Source organism: Dama dama, chromosome 20, assembly GCF_033118175.1.
Source record: "Dama dama isolate Ldn47 chromosome 20, ASM3311817v1, whole genome shotgun sequence".
NCBI lineage: Eukaryota > Metazoa > Chordata > Mammalia > Artiodactyla > Cervidae > Dama > Dama dama.
Window position 1 is genome coordinate 100,590,744 of NC_083700.1, and position 20,398 is coordinate 100,611,141.

Consider the following 20,398-nt stretch of genomic DNA (forward strand, 5'->3'; position numbering starts at 1 on the left):
GGGAAGTCCCTGGAAGGGATATTTGAAATTGAGAGGAAGTAGTGCTCCACCCAGCCTCCTTTCCCTCCTAACAAAGGCAACAACTTTTTCCGAGGCATGTAGGGAGGCCTAAAGTTTCAGCAGTAAAATGACACATTTCCCCTCATTCTAATCCACCCCTTGAGACCAAACAAATTAAGCACTCATAATACCCTGCAGAAAACTGTCCATTTGGGGTTCAGTGAACAAAGGAAATAGTGTATCTATTCTGCTTTCTTGTAACACTGCATCCAGAGGCCCTTCCTCCTTTGGGATATCTGTGGCTGGCACAGGGTATGGGGATGGAAACTCTTACTGACTGAATAAGTACTTGGTAGCCTCTGAATTCTTGTCCAGAGATTCTTAGGTTGGAGGGGGTTTTATTTTAGGGAAAAACCAAAGAATAGAGTGGGACCATCCAAGAGTATGGGATTCACATGCCAGTTGACACAAAAGAACTTGCTTATCTTTGGTCCATTCTCCTTATGGATACTACATCAGAAACCAGGATTCATTATTTTTCTTGTTTTTTTTTTCTTTTTTAAAATAAGCTTTACATTTTATAGTATTAGATTTATAGAAAATTTTAGATGGTTTGCAATGGTAGTAAATAGAATTCCCATATATTCCAAACTCAGTTTCCCTCATTAGTAATATCTTACATTAGTGTGGTACACTTGTTATGATTAACTAAACAATAGTGATACATAATTATTAACTAAAGTCTACATGGACTTCCTTGGAAACGCAGCAGTAAAGTAAACGCCTAAAATGCAGGAGACTTGCATGAGATGCAGGTTTGATCCCTGGGTCTGGAAGATCCTTGAGGTAGGAAATGGCAACCCACTTCAGTGTTCTTGCTTGGGAAATCCTATGGATAGAAGAGCCTGGCAGGCTACAGTCCATGGGGTTGCAAAAGAGGCAGACAGGAATGAGTGACTAAACAACAACAATACCTTATTCAAACCTGTTTTCCTTTTAGTTTTATTGAGAAATAGTTGACGTATGTCATTGTATTAGGTTTAAGTTGTATAGCATGATAGTTTGATTTACATGTGTTGTGAAGTGATTGCCACATGTTAGTTAACATCCATCATCTCATATAGATAAGATAAAAAGACAAGAAAATTCTCCTTATGAGGAGAACTCTCAGGCTTTACTATCTTAACAACATACCTATATATCATATAGCAGTGTTAACTATAATCATCATATTGTACATTATTACATCCCTAACATTTATTTATCTTGTGACTGCAAGTTTGTACCTTTTGATCACTTTTCCTCTAGTTCTCCCTCTCTCTGATCCCTCCCCTAGTAATCACAGATCTGTTTTCTTTTTCTGTGAGTTTGGTGTTTTGTTTATTTTGATCTTTTAGATTCCACATATAAATGAGATCATACAGTTTTGGTTTTTGTTTGTCTTTTTTATTTCACTGAGCATAATGCCTTCAAGATCCATCCATGTTGTCACAAATAGTACGATTTCCTTGTTTTTTATGTCTTAATAGTATTCCATTGTGTATATATATCACCGTTTCTTTATCCATTCAGCCATTGAATGGACTCTTGGGTTGTTTTTGTGTCTTAGCAACTGTAAATAATGCTGCAATGAACATTGGGGGCTGATATCTTTTTGAGTCAATGTCTTCATTTCCTTTGGAAATATTCCCAGAAGTGGAATTGTTTGATCATTTGGTAGTTCTATTTTTAACTTTTTGAGGAACCTCCATACTGTTTATCATAGCGTTTGCAGCAATTTACATTCCCACCAATAGTGAACAAAAGTTCCTTTTTCTCCACATCCGTGCCAACATTTATTATCTCTTGTCTTTTTGATGATAGCCATTCTAACAGGTATGAGGAGATCAGATTTGTTTGCTGTTGCTGTTCAGTCACTAAGTAATATCTGACTCTTTGCCACCCCATGGACTATAGCACACCAGACTCCTCTGTCCTCCACTATCTGCTGGAGTTTGCTCAAATTCACATCCATTGAGCTGGTGATGCTATCTAACCATCTCATCCTCTGCCGCCCCCTGCTCCTTTTGCCTTCAATCTTTCCCAGCATCAGGGTCTTTTCCAGTGAGTCTGCTCTTTGCATCAGGTGGTCAAAGTATTGGAGCCTCAGCTTCATCATCGGTCCTTTCAATTTAGTTTTTACCAAATGCCCTTTTTCTGTTCCAGGAATCCATCCAGGATACCTCGTTACATTTACTTGTTATAGTCCCTTAGGCTCCTCTTGGCTGTGCCACTTTCTCAGAACTTACCTTGTTTTTGGTGACCTTGACAGTCTTGAGGAGAATTGGTCAAGTATTTTATGGGATGTCTCTCAACTGCTTTGTCTGATGTTTTTCTCATGATTAGGCAGGGATTATAGCCTTTTGGGATGAAGACCAGAGAAGTAAGTTACCATTTTTTGTCACATCATTTCAAGAGTACATACCATCAACACAACTTATCACTACTGATGTTGACCTTGATCACTTGGCTGAGGTAGTATTTGCTAGGTTTTTACACTGTAAAATTACTCTTCCCCTCCTCCCCTTTCCATGTTTTTCTATTTGGAAGGAAGTTACTGTGTGCAGCTCACATGTAAGGAGTGGGAAGTTATGCTCCACCTTCTGGAGGGCAGAGTATCTACATAAATTATTTGGGATATTTTTGCCCAGGAGATGTCTCATCTCTCTCACTTACTTATTTTTTCAGTCACTTATTTATATCACCCAGTGACTTTTGCTCACATATATCTTTAAAAACTTTTTATTTATTTATTTTAATTGGAGGATAGTTACAATATTGTGATGGCCTCTGCCATACATCCCCAGGAATCAGCCATAGGTGTACATGTGTCCCCTTACATGTGCTTTTTCACCTGGCTGCATGCTTAGAATTTAGAAGGAGGAAACTCAAATTGGATTCTTATGGATATTTGTTTTATATGTTGGTTATACTGATTTGATTATTTTGTTGTTTGAATTGTTCCAACTTTGGCCCTGAGGATATTTTTCAGATGGTTCCCAATGGTCTCTTTGACATAGCCCTATCTTTGTCGTATTGTGTTTTTCTGTTTTATTTTGTTTGTTTTACATTTTAGCACCTCCTTACTTTCTGGCACTACAAGATGATGCAGTCACACCTTGTGTATCCTCTTCCAATCCTAGAACGAGTCATTTTTCCAAAGAGCCAGAGATCATTCTTGATTTGCACATTTGCATCTACAACAAACTCATTAGAAAGTGGTGAGAGAGATTTGAAACAGAATGGGTAGGACCCTATTTCTTACTGATTAACTATTTTACCTTGCTTAATCCCCTGCCAAAGTTTGAAGCCTGTATTTGTTTCCTATTGTTTCTGTAACATATGTTATTTCTTATGGCTGCTGTAACAAATTACATGTTGGCAGGGGTGTGTTTATTCTGAAGGTTCTAGGGGAGAATCAGTTCTTTGTCTTTTTCAACTTTTCATGGGTATCTGCTTTCTTTAGCTCACGGCCTGCTTCCAGCAATGGCATCTCGCTAAACTCTGCTTAATCTCTAGCCAGTCTCCTCTTTCTCTCTCTTTAGCCTTCTTCTTCCATCTTTTAAGGGTCCTTGTTATAACACTGATCCCACCCAGATTATCTAGAATAATATTCCTATTTTAAAGTCTTTAAAGTTCCTTCTGCCATATAAGGTAACATATTCACAGGTTCTGAGGATTAAAAAATGAACATCTTTGGAGGGTTTTTATTCTGTCTATTACAGAATCCTAAAACCAAAAAGTAACATTTGCTGATGAATCAGTTTTAGCTGTTTCCTTTATGCCATGCAAGATATTCTAAATCTAAACATTTTCAACAGTTTCAATCATTTCTCCTTTTCCCCCAAAGAGCTAATAATATTGTTTAATGTTATTATTAATAATAATTATTATTATATTATATATAAATATATTGTGTATTATATTATTAAATTATTATAATTAATATAATAGTAATAATTAATATTATTATTTAATAAACTTTCCTAAAAACTTATGTCACTTTTTGGTGTTTTGCCCAAAAGAGTAGCACAGTTTTCCTCACTAATACCAGTGATCTTTTCCCCAGTAGAAATTTAGAACATGTGGGTTAAGTAGTTTATGTGAGTGACTTCTTACTCTGACCAAATGATCTCTCAACAAGAAAGGCTAAAGCCTTTATCCAAGTGCACAGGGTCATTACACATGATGAAATACATTCATTTGGGGGTTTCCCAGGAGGTGCAGTGATAAAGAATCCTCCTCCCAATGTAGGAGACACAAGAGACTCAGGTTTGATCGCTGGGTCAGGAAGACCTCCTGGAGGAGGAAATGGCAACCCACTCTAGTATTCTTGCCTGGTAAATCCCATAGACAGAGGAGCCTGGTGGGCTACAGTCCAGGGGGTTGCACAGAGTCAGACATGACTGAGTATAAACACGCACACACGTGTGCACACTGTATACATGTTACACGTGATGATAGGGTCATGATGGCTCTCAAAGCCTATTAATTGCTTCTGCATCTTTTCCATACTGCAAGTATAGGCCATATCAGTCAGTTACATAGATCAGAGAGTTTCCAACTATATGTCCTATAAGATGGACCCAATATATTAGACTTAAAGTTAAATAATTGTGGAGTTTTTCCCACGGAAAAAAGTTATAGTAATGAATAGATTGTTATACATTTAAGTGTTTTTCATTAATTTTCCTTAACACTGGTACCTCCTACTCTTTGTCTGTTGGCACATGCTAGCTGACAACAAAAGAAATGAACAAGAAGCCAAGTAATATTAATAGAAAAATTCAGAGATAAGAGATAACAAATCATGTCTTAGATGGATAGCGCATGGTGCTTTTCTGTAATTTTATGTTGCATACATAGAAATATTTTGCTAGCCAAAATGCTTTCTTATGTACAGAACTCTATGTGTAAAGGATAAATATCTTTCCCTAAATATGATGGAGCCATCTACTATTTCTCTGTTGTACTGAAGAGTCTTTACAAAAGGAAGCCATTTCTGTCTTGTAAAAGATTAATATAATTTTGGAGAGGCAAGAATATGGGCTTTGGAGCTAGGTCAATATGAGTATGAATATCTTACCAGCTGCGTGACTTCAAATATATTGCTTAACTTAACAATTTGAATTAGGAATTACATTAGGTTATTTGCAGAAGATTACAATTAAAGCAACTTAAATATGAAAGCAGCTTATTTCTTCCTCAAAATAGAGAAGTGAAGAGTTAGGCAGCTTGGGACTGGTGTGGTGTCTCCTTCATCATGAAGTTTCTAAGGTTCTTTCTTTCTGAATGCCCCACCATCTTCAGCTTCCATATTCTAGGTCACTTGTGGTCTGCTATGGCCTTTGATGCTCTAGCTACCTCATCTGCTTTCCAAGCAGCAGGAAGGATAAGGAGCAGACAAAATGTTTCAGGAAGCCCTGCCTAGTGACTTCTGCTTCTGTCTATCTGGCTGCTCGTCTCTGCAAGGGCAATGGAAAATAAAGTTTTTTAACTGGACAGACTGCTCAGAATTTGGAAGGAGAGAATCACACTGGGTTCTGTGGCAGAGATGCCTAAACAATCCCTAAGACCCAGGATTTCCTTCTTCTTTTAGTAATAGAATCACCACCATACCCACCCACCACTGGTTTTACCTGGCTAAGGGCTACTAAGTAGAGGCTATGTTTTTCAGCCTCTCTTGCAGTTAGTTGTAACCATGTGACTGTGACCTTTCTGGACCATGTGAACTGAAGTGTCTGTCTGCAGTTTCCTGAGAAAAGGAACCACCTGTCCTGCGACTTTTCTCTTCCTCCTTCCCACAGGCTTGGACATGCCTGCGTAGCGGTGAGCCAGCTTTTATGATATACCTGAGGATACCACCCTTGACAGTGATCAAGTAGCAAGGAAGTACTGGGTTTCTGGATAACTGTGTGAGGCAGAGCCGCCTGCTACCCTGGACCTTTGGTGTAACTATGTTGTGTTTTATGAGAGAGAAATAAGCCTCCACCTTGCTCAAGTCACTGTATTTTGGTATTTCTTTGTTATAGCAACTTAGCCTGTATCCTAACTAATAATAGTAATTTCTGTGCCTCAATTTGTTTTTCTGTAAAATAGCAATAGAATTATGTTCTCCACTGAGTTATTGTGAGGAAAGAAATATACGTAATATACCTGGGCTGTGGTTATTATATGCGATCGATATTGATAAGTTTCACAAGAGAGTTCTGAAGAGGTGACTAAAGAACTTGGGAGGATATAGCGCCAGTGTAATGGAGGCCCATTACATGCGATTGGATCTTGATTTAGCAACAAAAGCTCAAGAACAACAAATGTCTTGCATTTAAATGTGAGTAAGCTAGTTGAAATGTTTAGAAATACTACCTGAAACATTTTCCCTTCCTAGCAATTTGGATTGTTTCTCTGCCTGAGGCTGACATGAGGGAGGGACAGAATGCATGGAGGATGAATCAGTAGTAGATACCAGACTGATGTTCCAAAAGAGAAGGTGGAAACAGCCTTCCCTTGGCAGGCTTCAGAAGTGGGATCAGGGAAGGAGCCTCAGGACAGTGTGGGTTTCTTCCCTTGTTCTTATGAGGGGGATGAACAGTCAGCAGGAAGTGTGAATTCTGAATTGACAAAAAATTAATTTAAATTCAGTTGAGACGATTCCCTGGAGAGGGTAATGGCTACCCACTCCAGTACTCGTGCCTGAAGAATTCCATGGACAGGGGAGCCTGGCGGGCTACAGCCCATGGGGTTGCAAAGCATCGGCCGTGACTTTTATAAAGTCGGACAGCAACTTTTACAAAGACATAAACAACGTTGTTTTCTCTGCTATTAGCAGGAGTAGAGCCTTGAGTCTAAGACGGAATTAGTTGTGGAAAATAACTGGGATCACAAAGATTCTGACACAACTTAGAGACTGAACAACAACAATGAACAATGAACTTTGCACACTTGAGTCATGGCATACAAATTTCTATCCTGCTAGAGGCAATGGCACCCCACTCCAGTACTCTTGCCTGGAAAGTCCCATGGATGGAGGAGCCTGGTAGGCTGCGGTCCATAGGGTTGCTAAGAGTCGGACACGACTGAGCGACTTCACTTTCACTTTTCACTTTCATGCATCGGAGAAGGAAATGGCAACTCACTCCATTGTTCTTGCCTGGAGAATCCCAGGGATGTGGGAGCCTGGTGGGCTGACGTCTATGGGGTCGCACAGAGTTGGACACGACTGAAGTGACTTAGCAGCAGCAGCAGATGACTCCAGGTTAATACACTATTATAGGTCAATTTCATTTATGAATATGGATTCCATAATCTTATAACATTGGCAAATTTAATCCATTAAGATAGTAAAAAAAAAAAAAAAATACATCACATCCAACAAATGCAAGTGTAAAAGGATTTTAAATTAGAAATTTCAGCCAGAAACCCTGAGGCAGTAGATATTAAATAACACTGTTGTCAGTATACTATTGTGTAAGAATTTCAGAGTAGAGTCAAAAACCAGTTTCATAGTTTCCAACTCCTTCACCCTCAAGGTGTAAAGGCTGTTGGTGCAGGACTTTTAAAGATGACTTTTCTGGAGAGAGCTATGCTATTTCTCTCCTCCCCTCTCTCAGTGAGTAGGGGTAGGGCGTTCATTCCTGTTCACAAGTCATGAGAGAGCTATTTCACTGGGACCATCTGGATACCTTGATGTAACTCCTTCAGTTAGTAGACCAGTCTCTGACTCATGCCTGGAATGTGTAAGAGGCAGAGATGGCCTGGCTAGGTGATCCTGTCACCAAGTTGAAGGGGAAATGAATCAAGTGGCCAGCATGGAGGGAGAACTGGTTTAAATCCTTTTAAATCCTGCCCAAGAGAATTGTCTGAAGGAGCCATGGGACCCCCACAGAAAGACCCACTGTAGAGTGGACCACCAAAAAGCAAATGCGGAGGTGGGGAGCAGCCAATGGAAGGGAAATCATGTCACCTGCATTGTGGTAGGAACAACAGAAATGTTCCTACTGGGGGCCTTTGCAGAATCCTCAAAGCTACTTCAGGAGAGAAAGAGTCAGCTTTGAATATTTGCCAATCCCAGAGAGCTTGAAACTGTTTAAGTATTTAAATACTATTTATTTGGTTTCTCTCCCAAACCTGAGAGAGCCAGCTGGAAGAGAAGGAGATAGATACTCCAGGCAGAAAATGAGAATATAACCATGGCCCTACCTCCTTCCATTCCTGCTATAAATATTCATACAGAAGGTCCAAGTTAGGGAAGGAGAGGAGTTTTTACTTTAAAGAAAGCTTGACAATTTGATCAGTATTTAGAATTGGGCATTCTAATGCCTGGACTGTCATGACCATGAGAACTTTTCTTAACTAAGAGTCATGTGTATGCCCAAGATTTATTGGAACAGAGAGGAAAGATTCCCCAATGAATAAAATTTAAAGGCACATTGTGAATCAGATCTAAAGAGCATAAACTTTGTAAAAAATTGGTAAATTAGATTTCATGAGAATTTAAAATTTGGGGTCTGTATCTACACAATGGAAAGCTATTCAGCAAAAAAGCATGTGAGCTACTAGGAACTAAATAACAGGTGCAGTAATGAGTGAATCATAAAAACAATATGCTCGGTGAAAAAAGCCAGACACAAAAGCATACATACTATATGATTTCATTACATAAAATTCTAAAAAAGGAAATACCAAACTACAGGGACAGGAACCAGATCAGTGATTGCTTGGGTGCTACAATGTTCATCATAGCACTGTTCATAATCACCCCAAAATAGAAACAACTGAAATGTCCATCAGCTGATGCATGCATAAATAAAATGTGGTATAGCCATACAGTGGCATATTATTTGATAATAAAAAGGAATAAAACACAGATACATGCTACAACCTGGATAATCATTGAAACATCATGCTAAGTGAAAGGAGCCAGTTACATAGGACCATATGTTGTGTGACGCCATTTATATGAATTGTCCAGAACAGGCAAATCTGTAGTGACAGAAAAGTAGATTAATGGTTGTTTCAGGCTGCAGGAAGAGTTGGGGTAAAAAGGGTTATGAGGTTTCTTTTGGGGGTGATAAAAATGTCCCAAAATTTATTAAATTAATAAAATACAATATTTTATATAATATTGTTATATTATAATATAGAACATATTATACATTATAACATACAATATATTATAATAATATAAAATATTATTGATTTATAATATTAATTTATTATTATTTATTATTATTATAGTGATGATTGTGCTACTCTGTGAATATACTAAAAAAACATTGAATTGTACTTTTTAAATGTGAATTGTCTGTCAATAAAGATGTGGATTATCTCTCAACAAAGCTGATACCCAAAAAATGTTGTTGGTGATGATTGAAAATCCTTTTATAGAAGAGTCAAGTTGGATTCTTACCAATACCACTAAAAATATACATTTCTGATCAATTAAAAACCTAAACATAAAAAATGCTAAGGAGTTCCCTGGTGATCCAGTGGTTAAGATTCTGCACTTCCAATGCAGGGTGTGCAGGTTCAACTCCTGGTCTGGGAACTAAGATCCCATATGCCACGAAGTGCCACCAAAAAATAAATTAAAAAAAAAAAAAGAATGTTATTTTTTTTAAGTCATGAATTTATTAGGAAAAAAAATTGTAGAAAAATGTTTATGGCCTTAAGAGTAAGGAAAATCTTACAGAAGAAAATTCAAAGAGAAAAAAATGTATAAAAGTGATACATTTGACTATGTCAGTAATAAAAACTTTAAGACAATAAATACCTTTATGATATCTAAAGCTTAAGATATATAAAAGACCACGAGAAAATAGTTTTAAGTATCTGAGAATTAAGATTAATAATGCATAAAAAACTGCTGTTATTAATTTTAAAAGGTAAAGAAAATAGGATACCAACAATTTACAAATGGGAAAATACAAGTGGCCAATATACATACTAAAATATACATTTGAGCAACTCTCCTAGGAATCAGGGAAATTAAATTTAAAATAAAAATTTTCTGGACTTTCTTGGTGGTCCAGTGGTTAGGACTCTGAGCTCTCACTGTTGAAGGTCCAGGTTCAATTGCTGGTTGGGAAACTAAAATCCCATAAGCTACATGGCATGGCCAAAAGTAAATAAGTAAAAATATCACCCATCAGATTGAGGAATTTAAAAGATTATTAAAACTGTTAGGAAGAATACGAAAGACTTTCACAGAGGTCACAGGTAATTTTCAAAAAGACTGCAGGTAGGAATATAAATTGGGGCAGCCTCTTTGGAAGGCAAACTGGCAGCAGACTGAAGTTTTAAATGTGTGTCCTCTAGGGCTTTCCTAGTGGCTCAGATGGTAAAGAATCTGCCTGCAATGTGGGAGACCTGAATTGATCCCTGGGTTGGGAATATCCCCTGGAGAAGGGCATGGCAACCCACTCCAGTATTCTTGCCTGGAGAATCCCCATGGACAGAGGAGCCTGGTCGGCTGCAGTCCATAGGGTCACAAAGAGTCAGACACGACTGAGTGACTAAGCACGCACACACACCTCTAGGTATCTACCAGAGTAAAGCATTTACCCAAGTGTAACACTTGTATAAAGGAGTTTACGGTAGCATTGCCTTCATAGGACAAACTGGGAACAATCTGAAGTCTATCAGAAGTAGACTGGCTATGCAAAATTTAAAAGAAAAGGTTGATTGCTTTGTATAGAGAATGACCTCCAGGATTTATAACTGAATGACAAAACAAAGCTAGGGAACAATGTTTGATATGATGAAAGTGAAAGTCAATCAGTCCTGTCTGACTCTTTCCAACCTCATGGACTGTAGCCTGCCAAGCTCCTCTGCCCATGGAATTCTCCAGGCTAGAATACTGGAGCGGGTAGCCTTTCCCTTCTCTAGGGGATCTTTCCAACCCAGGGATTGAACCTGGGTCTCCCATATTGCAGGCAAATTCTTTACCAACTGAGCTACCAGGGACATTTAGTAAAAACAAACTCACATAAAACAATGTTACCTGCAGGTTTATCTTGTTTAAAACATAAGAGAAAGTCTGATACTATTGAACTGAAAATAATAGTGAATGGTTGCTTAAATTAACATGATATTGAGGGTTTTCTAGTAAAGAAATTGCTCTAAGCCCTTTGTAACATTTAACACATTCAAGCCTACAACAACTCTATAAGGTGAAGTGAGGTTAAATAACTTGTCCAGAGTCATGAATAAGTTGCAAAATCCAGATTCAAACTTGGACACTCTATCTCTAAGAGTTATCAGTCTTAACTTTGGTTATGTGCGGGAAATAGGACTGGGATTGGGGTATGGTTGAAGACAACCGTGGCCTAATTTGTAATGTCTTTATTTTGTACTAAGTATAAAAACACATAAAGGAAAGCTAAACAATGAATTCAGGATGATTGTTACAGATGGGGAGAGTGAAATAGAAATAAAATAGATGTGGAGTGTGCAGAAGGTGCATGAATTTTTTGTGTCAATAAAAATTCATTTAAAAAGAAATATGATAATTTACCAATGATTATAGCAGATTAGAGAGAGAACTCTGATCCCACTTAATTCATTATTCTTAGAAAAGACAAGCGTAAACTTATCAGAATGTTTTGAAAACTGGAGATGACTACTTTCTGACACAACAATGAATAAAATGTTCTCAATTTGGAAACTATAGTATGTTAAAGTTGAGATTCAGACAAAACACTTTCTTAAGTATTACCATACACTATCTTTCCAACCTTTCCCTCCCCTCCTACAAATGGTAGGAGAAATCCATGCTCCATTTCCTGCCCATGTTTTGCTGAGTTCCCATTTTATCCTCTGCTCAAGATGTTTGCGCCCCACTTCTTTGGTTCACTCAGTCCTTTGGGGAACTATCTGCACCTAGTCGATACATAGCCTGCAGGCCTTTAACATGTGTTAATAGATTTGGGAAAGATTGAAGGCAAGAGGAGAAGTGGACAACAGAGGATGAGATGATTGGATGGCATCACCAACTCAATGGACATGAGTTTGAGCAAGCTCTGGGACATGGAAGGACAGGGAAGCCTGGCATTCTGCAGTCCATGGGGTCGCAAAGAATTGGACATGACTGAGCGACTGAACAACTGCAGTAGAAATCTCTCTTTTTCCCTTTCCAGTGCCGCCCCGGACACAGCAGCAGTTGCGATGTTGATGCCCGAAAAGAACCGGATTGCCATTTATGAACTCCTTTTTAAGGAGGGGGTGATGGTGGCCAAGAAGGATGTCCACATGCCCAAGCACCCGGAGCTGGCAGACAAGAATGTGCCCAATCTTCATGTCATGGAAGTCATGCAGTCTCTCAAGTCACGAGGCTACGTGAAGGAACAGTTTGCCTGGAGACACTTCTACTGGTACCTCACCAACGAGGGCATCCAGTATCTCCGCGATTACCTCCACCTGCCCCCTGAGATTGTGTCTGCCACCCTGCGCCGCAGCTGTCCTGAGACTGGCCGGTCACGGCCCAAAGGTCTGGAGGGAGAGCGACCTGCAAGACTCACACGAGGGGAAGCCGACAGAAACACCTACAGACCAAGCGCTGTGCCCCCTGGTGCCGACAAGAAAACCGACGCTGGGGCTGGGTCAGCAACTGAATTCCAGTTCAGAGGCGGATTTGGTCGTGGACATGGTCAGCCACCTCAGTAAAGTTGTAAGAGGTTGTTTTGTGTTGAATAAACCTGTAAAGAGAAAAAACTAAAAAAAAAAAAAAAAGAAAGAAAAGAAATCTCTTTTTTTTTTTCCTTTGCAGTAGGAATCTTATCCAACAGGGATTAGGACTGGAAATGGAATAATTCAGTTAAAGTCAGAAATCACAAAATGTGATCTATATTTACATTAAATATTTTTGACTTCAAGCGTATTTGTACATTCATTCACCAATGTTATAATGTAAAGCAAGGTTGAGAAGGATTGAATCCCTGCATTAACTTTCTTGAACATAAAACATTCACAACATGCATTTTTATGGTTTAAGTTTGGCTTTCTTTAAAGTGGAGCAAGAACTTAAACACACCTGGGAAAGAAATCTGTGTACAGGACTTTAAATTACTTAGAATTATTTACCCAACTTCTTACAATTGTTTTGCCCACACTTATTTCAATGATAGCTTTTGTTTTATTACTAACACAGTCTTTATTGAATCTTTTCAAAGCATTCCACTAAGTTTAAAAACAATTTAATGAAATGATGCAAACACAGAAGAAAAATAGAAAGGACACCTGTTCCCACACTCAACTGTATGAATGTTACCATTTTGCTGTACTTGGTTCAGATTTTTCAAAAAGGAATCAATATTACAGATAGAATTGGAACCTTCTGCACACTCCACATTGGTTTTATTTCTATTTTACTCTCCCCATCTGTAACAATCATCCTGAATTCACTGTTTAGCTTTCCTTTATGTGTTTTTATACTTAGTACATACATGTACCAATAAATAGATATATTTATATAGCTTTGTTTTACATGTTTTGAATCTATGTGTAAATTGTATCATACTGTTTTTTCCTCTCATCATATGTATTTGAGATTTATCCTTGTTGCTATTTGTAGCTCTAGTTTACTCATTTGAACTGCTGCATTGTATTCTATTTTGCAAATATTCCAAAATGTATTTATTTTCTCTCTGGTTGACTATTTGGGTTATTTCCATTTTTTCCCCCCAATAAAAAATACTGCACTGATCATTCCTTCATACATCTTCTTGTATATATATATGAAAGTTTCCCTAGCAAATATAATAAGAAATGTAATGTGGGGGACTTTCCTGGTGCCTAGTGGCTGAGACTCCACACTCCCAGTGCAGGGGCCTCAGGTTCCATCCCTGGTCAGGAAACTAGATTCCACATGCTGCAACTTAAAAGATCCTGCATGGTGCAACTAAAGATCTCACATGCTGCAACTAAGATAAACTTAGTTAAACTAAGATAAACAACTAGCACAACCAAATAAAATGAATAAATAAATATTTTAAAAAATCTATTAAAAAAGAAATGGAATTTTGGGGTCAAAGGTCATGCACATCTTCACAAGCATATTGTCAAATTATTTTCTAATATGGTTGTAACGATTTATGCTTTCACTAGCAGTGAGTGCGATCATTGCTCTATAGCCAACACTCATGTTATCAATCTTTTCCCATTTAGGTGAGTGTGGAATGGTATCCCAGGTGGTTTTATTTGGATTTGGCTTATCTATAATGAGATGAATTATCTTTTCATATGTTTGTTGGCAATCTAGATGTCCTCTTCTCATAATTGCTTGCTTCTCTCCTTTGCCCATTCCTCCATTATTTATCTTTTATTCCTGATCTGCAGAAGCTTTGTTAAATTCTAGATACCTATCTTTGTCACTTAAATGAATTGCAAATGTCTCTCTCAGATTGCAGGTCGTAATTTATCTTTGTTAATGTCATATTTTGTTGCATAAATATTTTTAAAATAGAGGTGATCACATTTAATAGTCTTTTCTGTCATGGTTTATGCTTTTGAGGTTTAGGAAATACCTGAAAGATTCTGCTTACATACTCTTCAAAATGTTTGAAGCTTTATTTTTTCGTATTTGTGCTTGTTTTACTTAGATATGGGTTTTCGGTGTGGTATGGGGATAGGGACCTTTCATCTTTCCCTTCTCTCTCTTTCTTTCTCTTCTGTATATACAGTCATCTTACCCTAGGTTTTCTGAAAAACAGAACCTGAGGTACCACCTACATGCTGAGGTATTGAGAGGGGCAATCCTAGGGCTGCAATAATTAAGGAAAAGAGAAGTTAGGTGTGGGAGAAAAGAAAGCAAATACAAGCTTGATATGTTACCAAGCTGGTCACGGCTTCCCAAGGAAATCCAGCCTTGGTCACCCAGGACATTGTCCCAGCAAGTTCTGGGGATACACCACATCTCAGAACTGTCAGTCAGAGAGAGGAGGAAGGGGTAACAGTTTATCTGCTGGCTCCTCTTTTTTCCTTCCTCTTCATGGTTGAAGTTTACTCCATTGGAAGGTAAGTCACTTCTGGGTTGTTATACCAACCCAATGGGGAAGCCAGTCTCTAGCACGCTTATGTGGTACTTGATGCTTTGTTTGAACTGATAGTGATGGAAGAGCCATATCCCCCATGAGTCTGGTAGGGTGAGACCTGAACACCAGAGCCGTTGTGTCTTCCACACTTTTGGAAGCAGTGGAGGCCACACCAAAGTCAGGCTCTCACGCTATGGTAACACTGAGACAGCTGGAAGTATTAGGAGATGAAGAAATACCGGTAGTGACTGGGGCTCCCAGTGGGGAAGTGGGTCCAAGTCAATTATCTGGATCCTTAACAACCAATTTTCTACTTATTTAATAGCTAATCTGTAATGCCACCAGGACCCAGGAGAAAGGAGCAGTGACCCCACAAGAGACTGACCCAGACTTGCCTGATAGGGTCCAGGAGTCTCTGGCAAAGACATGGGTCAGCTTTGGTCCACTGCAGGGTTGGGGGTGCTGAGTGTAGCAGTGCATGCATGGGACCTTTTGAAGGAGGTCCCCATTATCTTCATTACCTCCACCATAGTTTGGCCTCAGGTCAAATAACAGGGAGGGCACACAGCCCCACCCATCAACAGAAAATTGGATTAAAGATTTACTGAGCACAGCCCCGCCCATCAGAACAGGACCCAGTTTCCCCCTCAGTCAGTCTCTCCCATCAGGAAGCTTCCATAGCATCTTATCCTTCTCCATCAGAGGGCAGACAGACTGAAAACCACATCACAGAAAACTAATCAATCTGGTCACATAGACCAGAGCCTTGCCTGACTCAGTGAAACTATGAGCCATGCCATGTACGGCCACCCAAGACGGACAGGTCATGGTGGAGAGTTCTGACAAAACATGGTCCACTGGAGAAGGGAATGGCAAACCACTTCAGTATTCTTGCCTTGAGAACCCCATGAACAGTATGAAAAAGCAAAAGTTAGGGCACTGAAAGATGAACTCCCCAGGTCTGTAGGTGCCCAATATACTACTGGAGATCAGCGGAGAAATAACTCCAGAAAGAATGGAGAGATGGAGCCAAAGTAAAAACAAAACCCAGCTGTGGGTGTGACTGGTGATGGAAATAAAGTCTGATGTTGTAAAGAGCAATGTTGCATAGGAACCTGGAATGGTAGGTCCATGAATCAAGGCAAATTGGAAGTGGTCATACAGGAGATAGCAAGGGTTAACGTCGACATTTTAGGAATCAGCAAACTAAAATGGACTGGAATGGGTGAATTAAATTCAGATAACCATCATATCTACTACTGTGGGCAATAATTCCTTAGAAGAAATGGAGTAGCCCTCATAGTTAACAAAAGAGTCTGAAATGCAGTACTTGGGTGCAATCTCAAAAATGACAGAATGATCTCTGTTCATTTCCAAGGCAAACCATTCAGTATCACAGTAATCCAAGTTTATGCGCTGACCAGTAATGCTGAAGAAGCTGAAGTTGAATGGTTCTATGAAGATCTACAAGACCTTCTAGAACTAACACCCAAAAAAGATGTCATTTTCATCACAGGGGACTGCAATGCAAAAGTAGGAAATGAGAGACACCTGGAGTAAAACAGGCAAGTTTGGCCCTTGGAGTACAGAATGAAGCAGGGCAAAGGCTAACAGTTTTGCCAAGGGAATGCACTGGTCACAGCAAACCAAACACCCTCTTCGAACAACACAAGAGAGACTACATATGGACATCACCAGATGGCCAACACCGAAATCAGATTGATTATATTCTTTGCAGCCAAAGATGGAGAAGTTCTATACAGTCAGCAAAAACAAGACTGGGAACTGACTGTGGCTCAGATCATATACACCTTATTGCCAAATTCAGACTTAAATTGAAGAAAGTAGGGGAAACCACTAGACCATTCAGTTCAGTTCAGGGAAACCACTAGACCATTTCAGGGTCGCAAAGAGTCAGACACGACTGAGTGACTTACTGAGTGACTTTGGCAATACATCTTATTGCCAAATTCAGACTTAGAATTACTTAGAATTATTTACCCAACTTCTTACAATTGTTTTGCCCACACTTATTTCAATGGTAGCTTTTGTTTTTTTACTAACACAGTCTTTATTGAATCTTTTCAAACCATTCCACTAAGTTTAAAAACAATTTAATGAAATGATGAGTTCCAGAAAAACAAGCAAGAGAGTTCCAGAAAAACATCTATTTCTGCTTTATTGACTATGCCAAAGCCTTTGACTGCATGGATCACAATGAACTGTGGAAAATTCTTAAAGAGACGGGAATACCAGACCACCAGACCTGCTTCTTGAGAAATCTGTATGCAGGTCAGGAAGCAACAGTTAGAACTGGACATGGAACAACAGACTGGTTCCAAATAGGAAAAGGAGTATGTCAAGGCTGTATATTGTCACCCTGCTTATTTAACTTATATGCAGAGTACATCATGAGAAATGCTGGGCTGGATGAGGTAGAAGCTGGAATCAAGATTGCTGGGAGAAATATCAATAACCTCAGATATGCAGATGACACCACCCTTACGGCAGAAAGTGAAGAACTAAAGAGCCTCTTGATGAAAGTGAAAGAGGAGAGTGAAAAAGTTGACTTAAAGCTCAACATTCAGAACACTAAGATCATGGCATCTGGTCCCATCACCTGATGGGAAATAGATGGGGAGACAGTGGAAACAGTGTCAGACTTTATTTTTTTGGGCTCCAAAATCACTGCAGATGGTGATTTCAGCCTTGAAATTAAAGGACGCTTACTCCTTGGAAGGAAAGTTATGACCAACCTACACAGCAAATTAAAAAGCAGAGACATTACTTTGCCAACAAAGGTCTGTCTAGTCAAGGCTATGGTTTTTCCAGTGGTCATGTATGGATGTGAGAGTTGGACTGTGAAGAAAGCTGAGTGCCAAAGAATTCATGCTTTTGAACTGTGGTGTTGGAGAAGACTCTTGAGAGTCCCTTGGACTGCAAGGAGATCCAACCAGTACACCCTGAAGGAGATAAGTCCTGGGTGTTCATTGGAAGGACTGATGTTGAAGCTGAAACTCCAATTCTTTGGCCACCTGATGCAAAGAACTGACTCATTTGAAAAGATGCTGATGCTGGGAAAGACTGAAGGTGGGAGGAGAAGGGGACGACAGAGGATTAGATGGTTGGATGGCATCACCGACTCAATGGATGTGAGTTTGAGTAGCTCCGGGAGTTGGTGATGGACAGGGAGGCCTGGCGTGCTGCGATTCATGGGGTCACAAAGAGTCGGACCCGACTGAGCAACTGAACTGAACTGAACTGAATATCAAATGCACTTTGCATCAATAGGTTATGAAAATACCATCTACCCTGGATGAGCAGAAAAGTGTACAAGAGCCCCTTACCTAGCAGTATTACACTGATTGTTCTTCTAAGACAGAATGGGGGGCTTTCCCAGTGGCTCAGTGGTGGGGAGTCTGCCTGCCAGGCAGGAGACATGGGTTAGATCCCAGATCCAAGGTGATTCCACGTGCCGTAGAGCAACTAAATCCACACACCACAACTGTTGAGCCTGTGCTCTCGAGCCTGGGAGCCACAACTGCTGAAGCCTGTGTGCCTTAGAGCCCATGCTATGCAACAAGAGAAGCCACCACACTACAACTAGAGAGTAGCCCCCACTAGCTGCAACTAGAGAAAAGCCCACGCAGTGACAAAGACTGAACACAGCAAAAAAAAGACAGAATGGGGAGTATCAGTTAAGTAGAAATCAATTAACAAAGTGTTCACTGTTAAAGGAAATCAGTGGCCATGGTGACAAAGCTTGTGCTCTGTAAGTCAACATGAGTTGTCTCCATCCAACCACATTCAAGAAATAGTTAATGAGAAATCACTATACATTAAGTACCATGGTAGGCATCATGGTTACACACAAAAGTGAAGCGGATCGTTCCTGTTCACAAAATATTTCCCAGTCTAGTAGAAAGGTTAAGACTAAGTGCTCATATACATCATGAAGAGATAGAAAGAGTAAGACAGATGTCTAAGGAAGTACAAAAGCTATCACAGGAGTAAGTAAAGTAAATGGGGAGGAAACTGTAAGGTACAGTTCCGGCGAGGCAGAAAAGGAAAGATGACCTCAACAGAAGTAGGTTACCTTTATTCAGGCAAGGAGGGGCGACAGTCGGCCTAATGACCAGGCTGAGCGCCGAAAGGGATCAGGGAGGCTTCATACTTATAGGGAGGTTTGTGGAAGCGATAAGGGAAACGTCAATCAGGCAGGATATTTTGAGTATTCTTTTGTTGAGATGACACTTGTAGTTGGGCAGGGGGTAATAAGTCTTCTGGGCGGGTGTAGGGGGTGGTAGGTTTCCGGACAGGGGGTGATAAGTCCCAGATAGATGCAGCTGGCCTGGAGCATCAGGATGGAACTAAAGTTATGCTTTGTTTTCTCCGAAGTTAGATGATTCAGCAAGGGGCCCTTGAGACTGTTGTTCTCTTTTCTAGGCCCAAAAGACTCCTTCAGAAACAGTGATCAGGAAAGGAGTCTAAGAGGAGGTGGGTTCTGCTATGAGCTATGAAAGGAGTTGGACCTTTGATATCCACACCAACTGGCCCCTTTAACTGCTCCCTGTCAGCAGTTGCCTTGAAAGCAAAGCTACCCTCTGATCTGCTCTGATGACCATTTCTTTTCCTGTTGGCCTCGCACACAGATTCTCCCTCTCTGTCCGGCCCTTTGAGATGAGATGTCCACTTCCTAGTCCCTGGAAACTGCCACCGTGTTATCTGACATGACAACGGAGAATGAAGACAGAAGATGGAAAAAATTACTAATCAGCTGATTTCAAGATTGGAAAGTTAGCCTGAATTATCCTGATGGGCTCGGTGTAATCAAAAGGGTTCTTTAAAGTGAAAGAGGAAGTGGAAGAATCAGCGCCAGTGTGATGCAGCGTGAGGAAGACTTGACCAGTCATCGTGAGCCAAAGCATGCTGGCAGCCACTAGAATCTGGAAAAGGAAGGGAAATGGATTCTCTCCTGGAGGCTCTAGAGGACTACAGCCCCGAGACACTGTGATTTTAGCCCAGTGCAACCCATTTCAGACTTCTGACCTGCAGAACTAGAAGATCATACATTTTGTTTTAAGCTGCCAAGCTTGTGGTAATTTGTTACAGCAGCAACAAGAAAGCAATACAAAAGGTTAATAAAGCTGATCAGGAGAAAGAACAGGTTTTGAGAGTAAGTTTCTGGCTTTGTTGTTGCTGAGCCGAGGAGCTGGCGGTTATCTGTGAAGGGACCAGAAGGCTATTGGAAATGTGGGTTTGGAGCTGAGAAAAGAGGTTGGAATCTGAGATTCTAGAATCATTTCATCAAGGAGATTCTTGACAGCTAG

The 20,398-nt window shown here is 39.9% G+C and overlaps 1 protein-coding gene across 1 annotated transcript; it reads left to right on the forward strand.

Moving 5' to 3' along the window:
* Positions 1-12,186: 12,186 nt before the first annotated feature.
* LOC133040355 (small ribosomal subunit protein eS10-like) lies at positions 12,187-12,702 on the forward strand. Its single transcript, XM_061120072.1, has one exon. The coding sequence runs from the start codon at positions 12,205-12,207 to the stop codon at positions 12,700-12,702; it is 498 nt and encodes a 165-aa protein (XP_060976055.1). The 5' UTR covers positions 12,187-12,204.
* Positions 12,703-20,398: the final 7,696 nt, after the last annotated feature.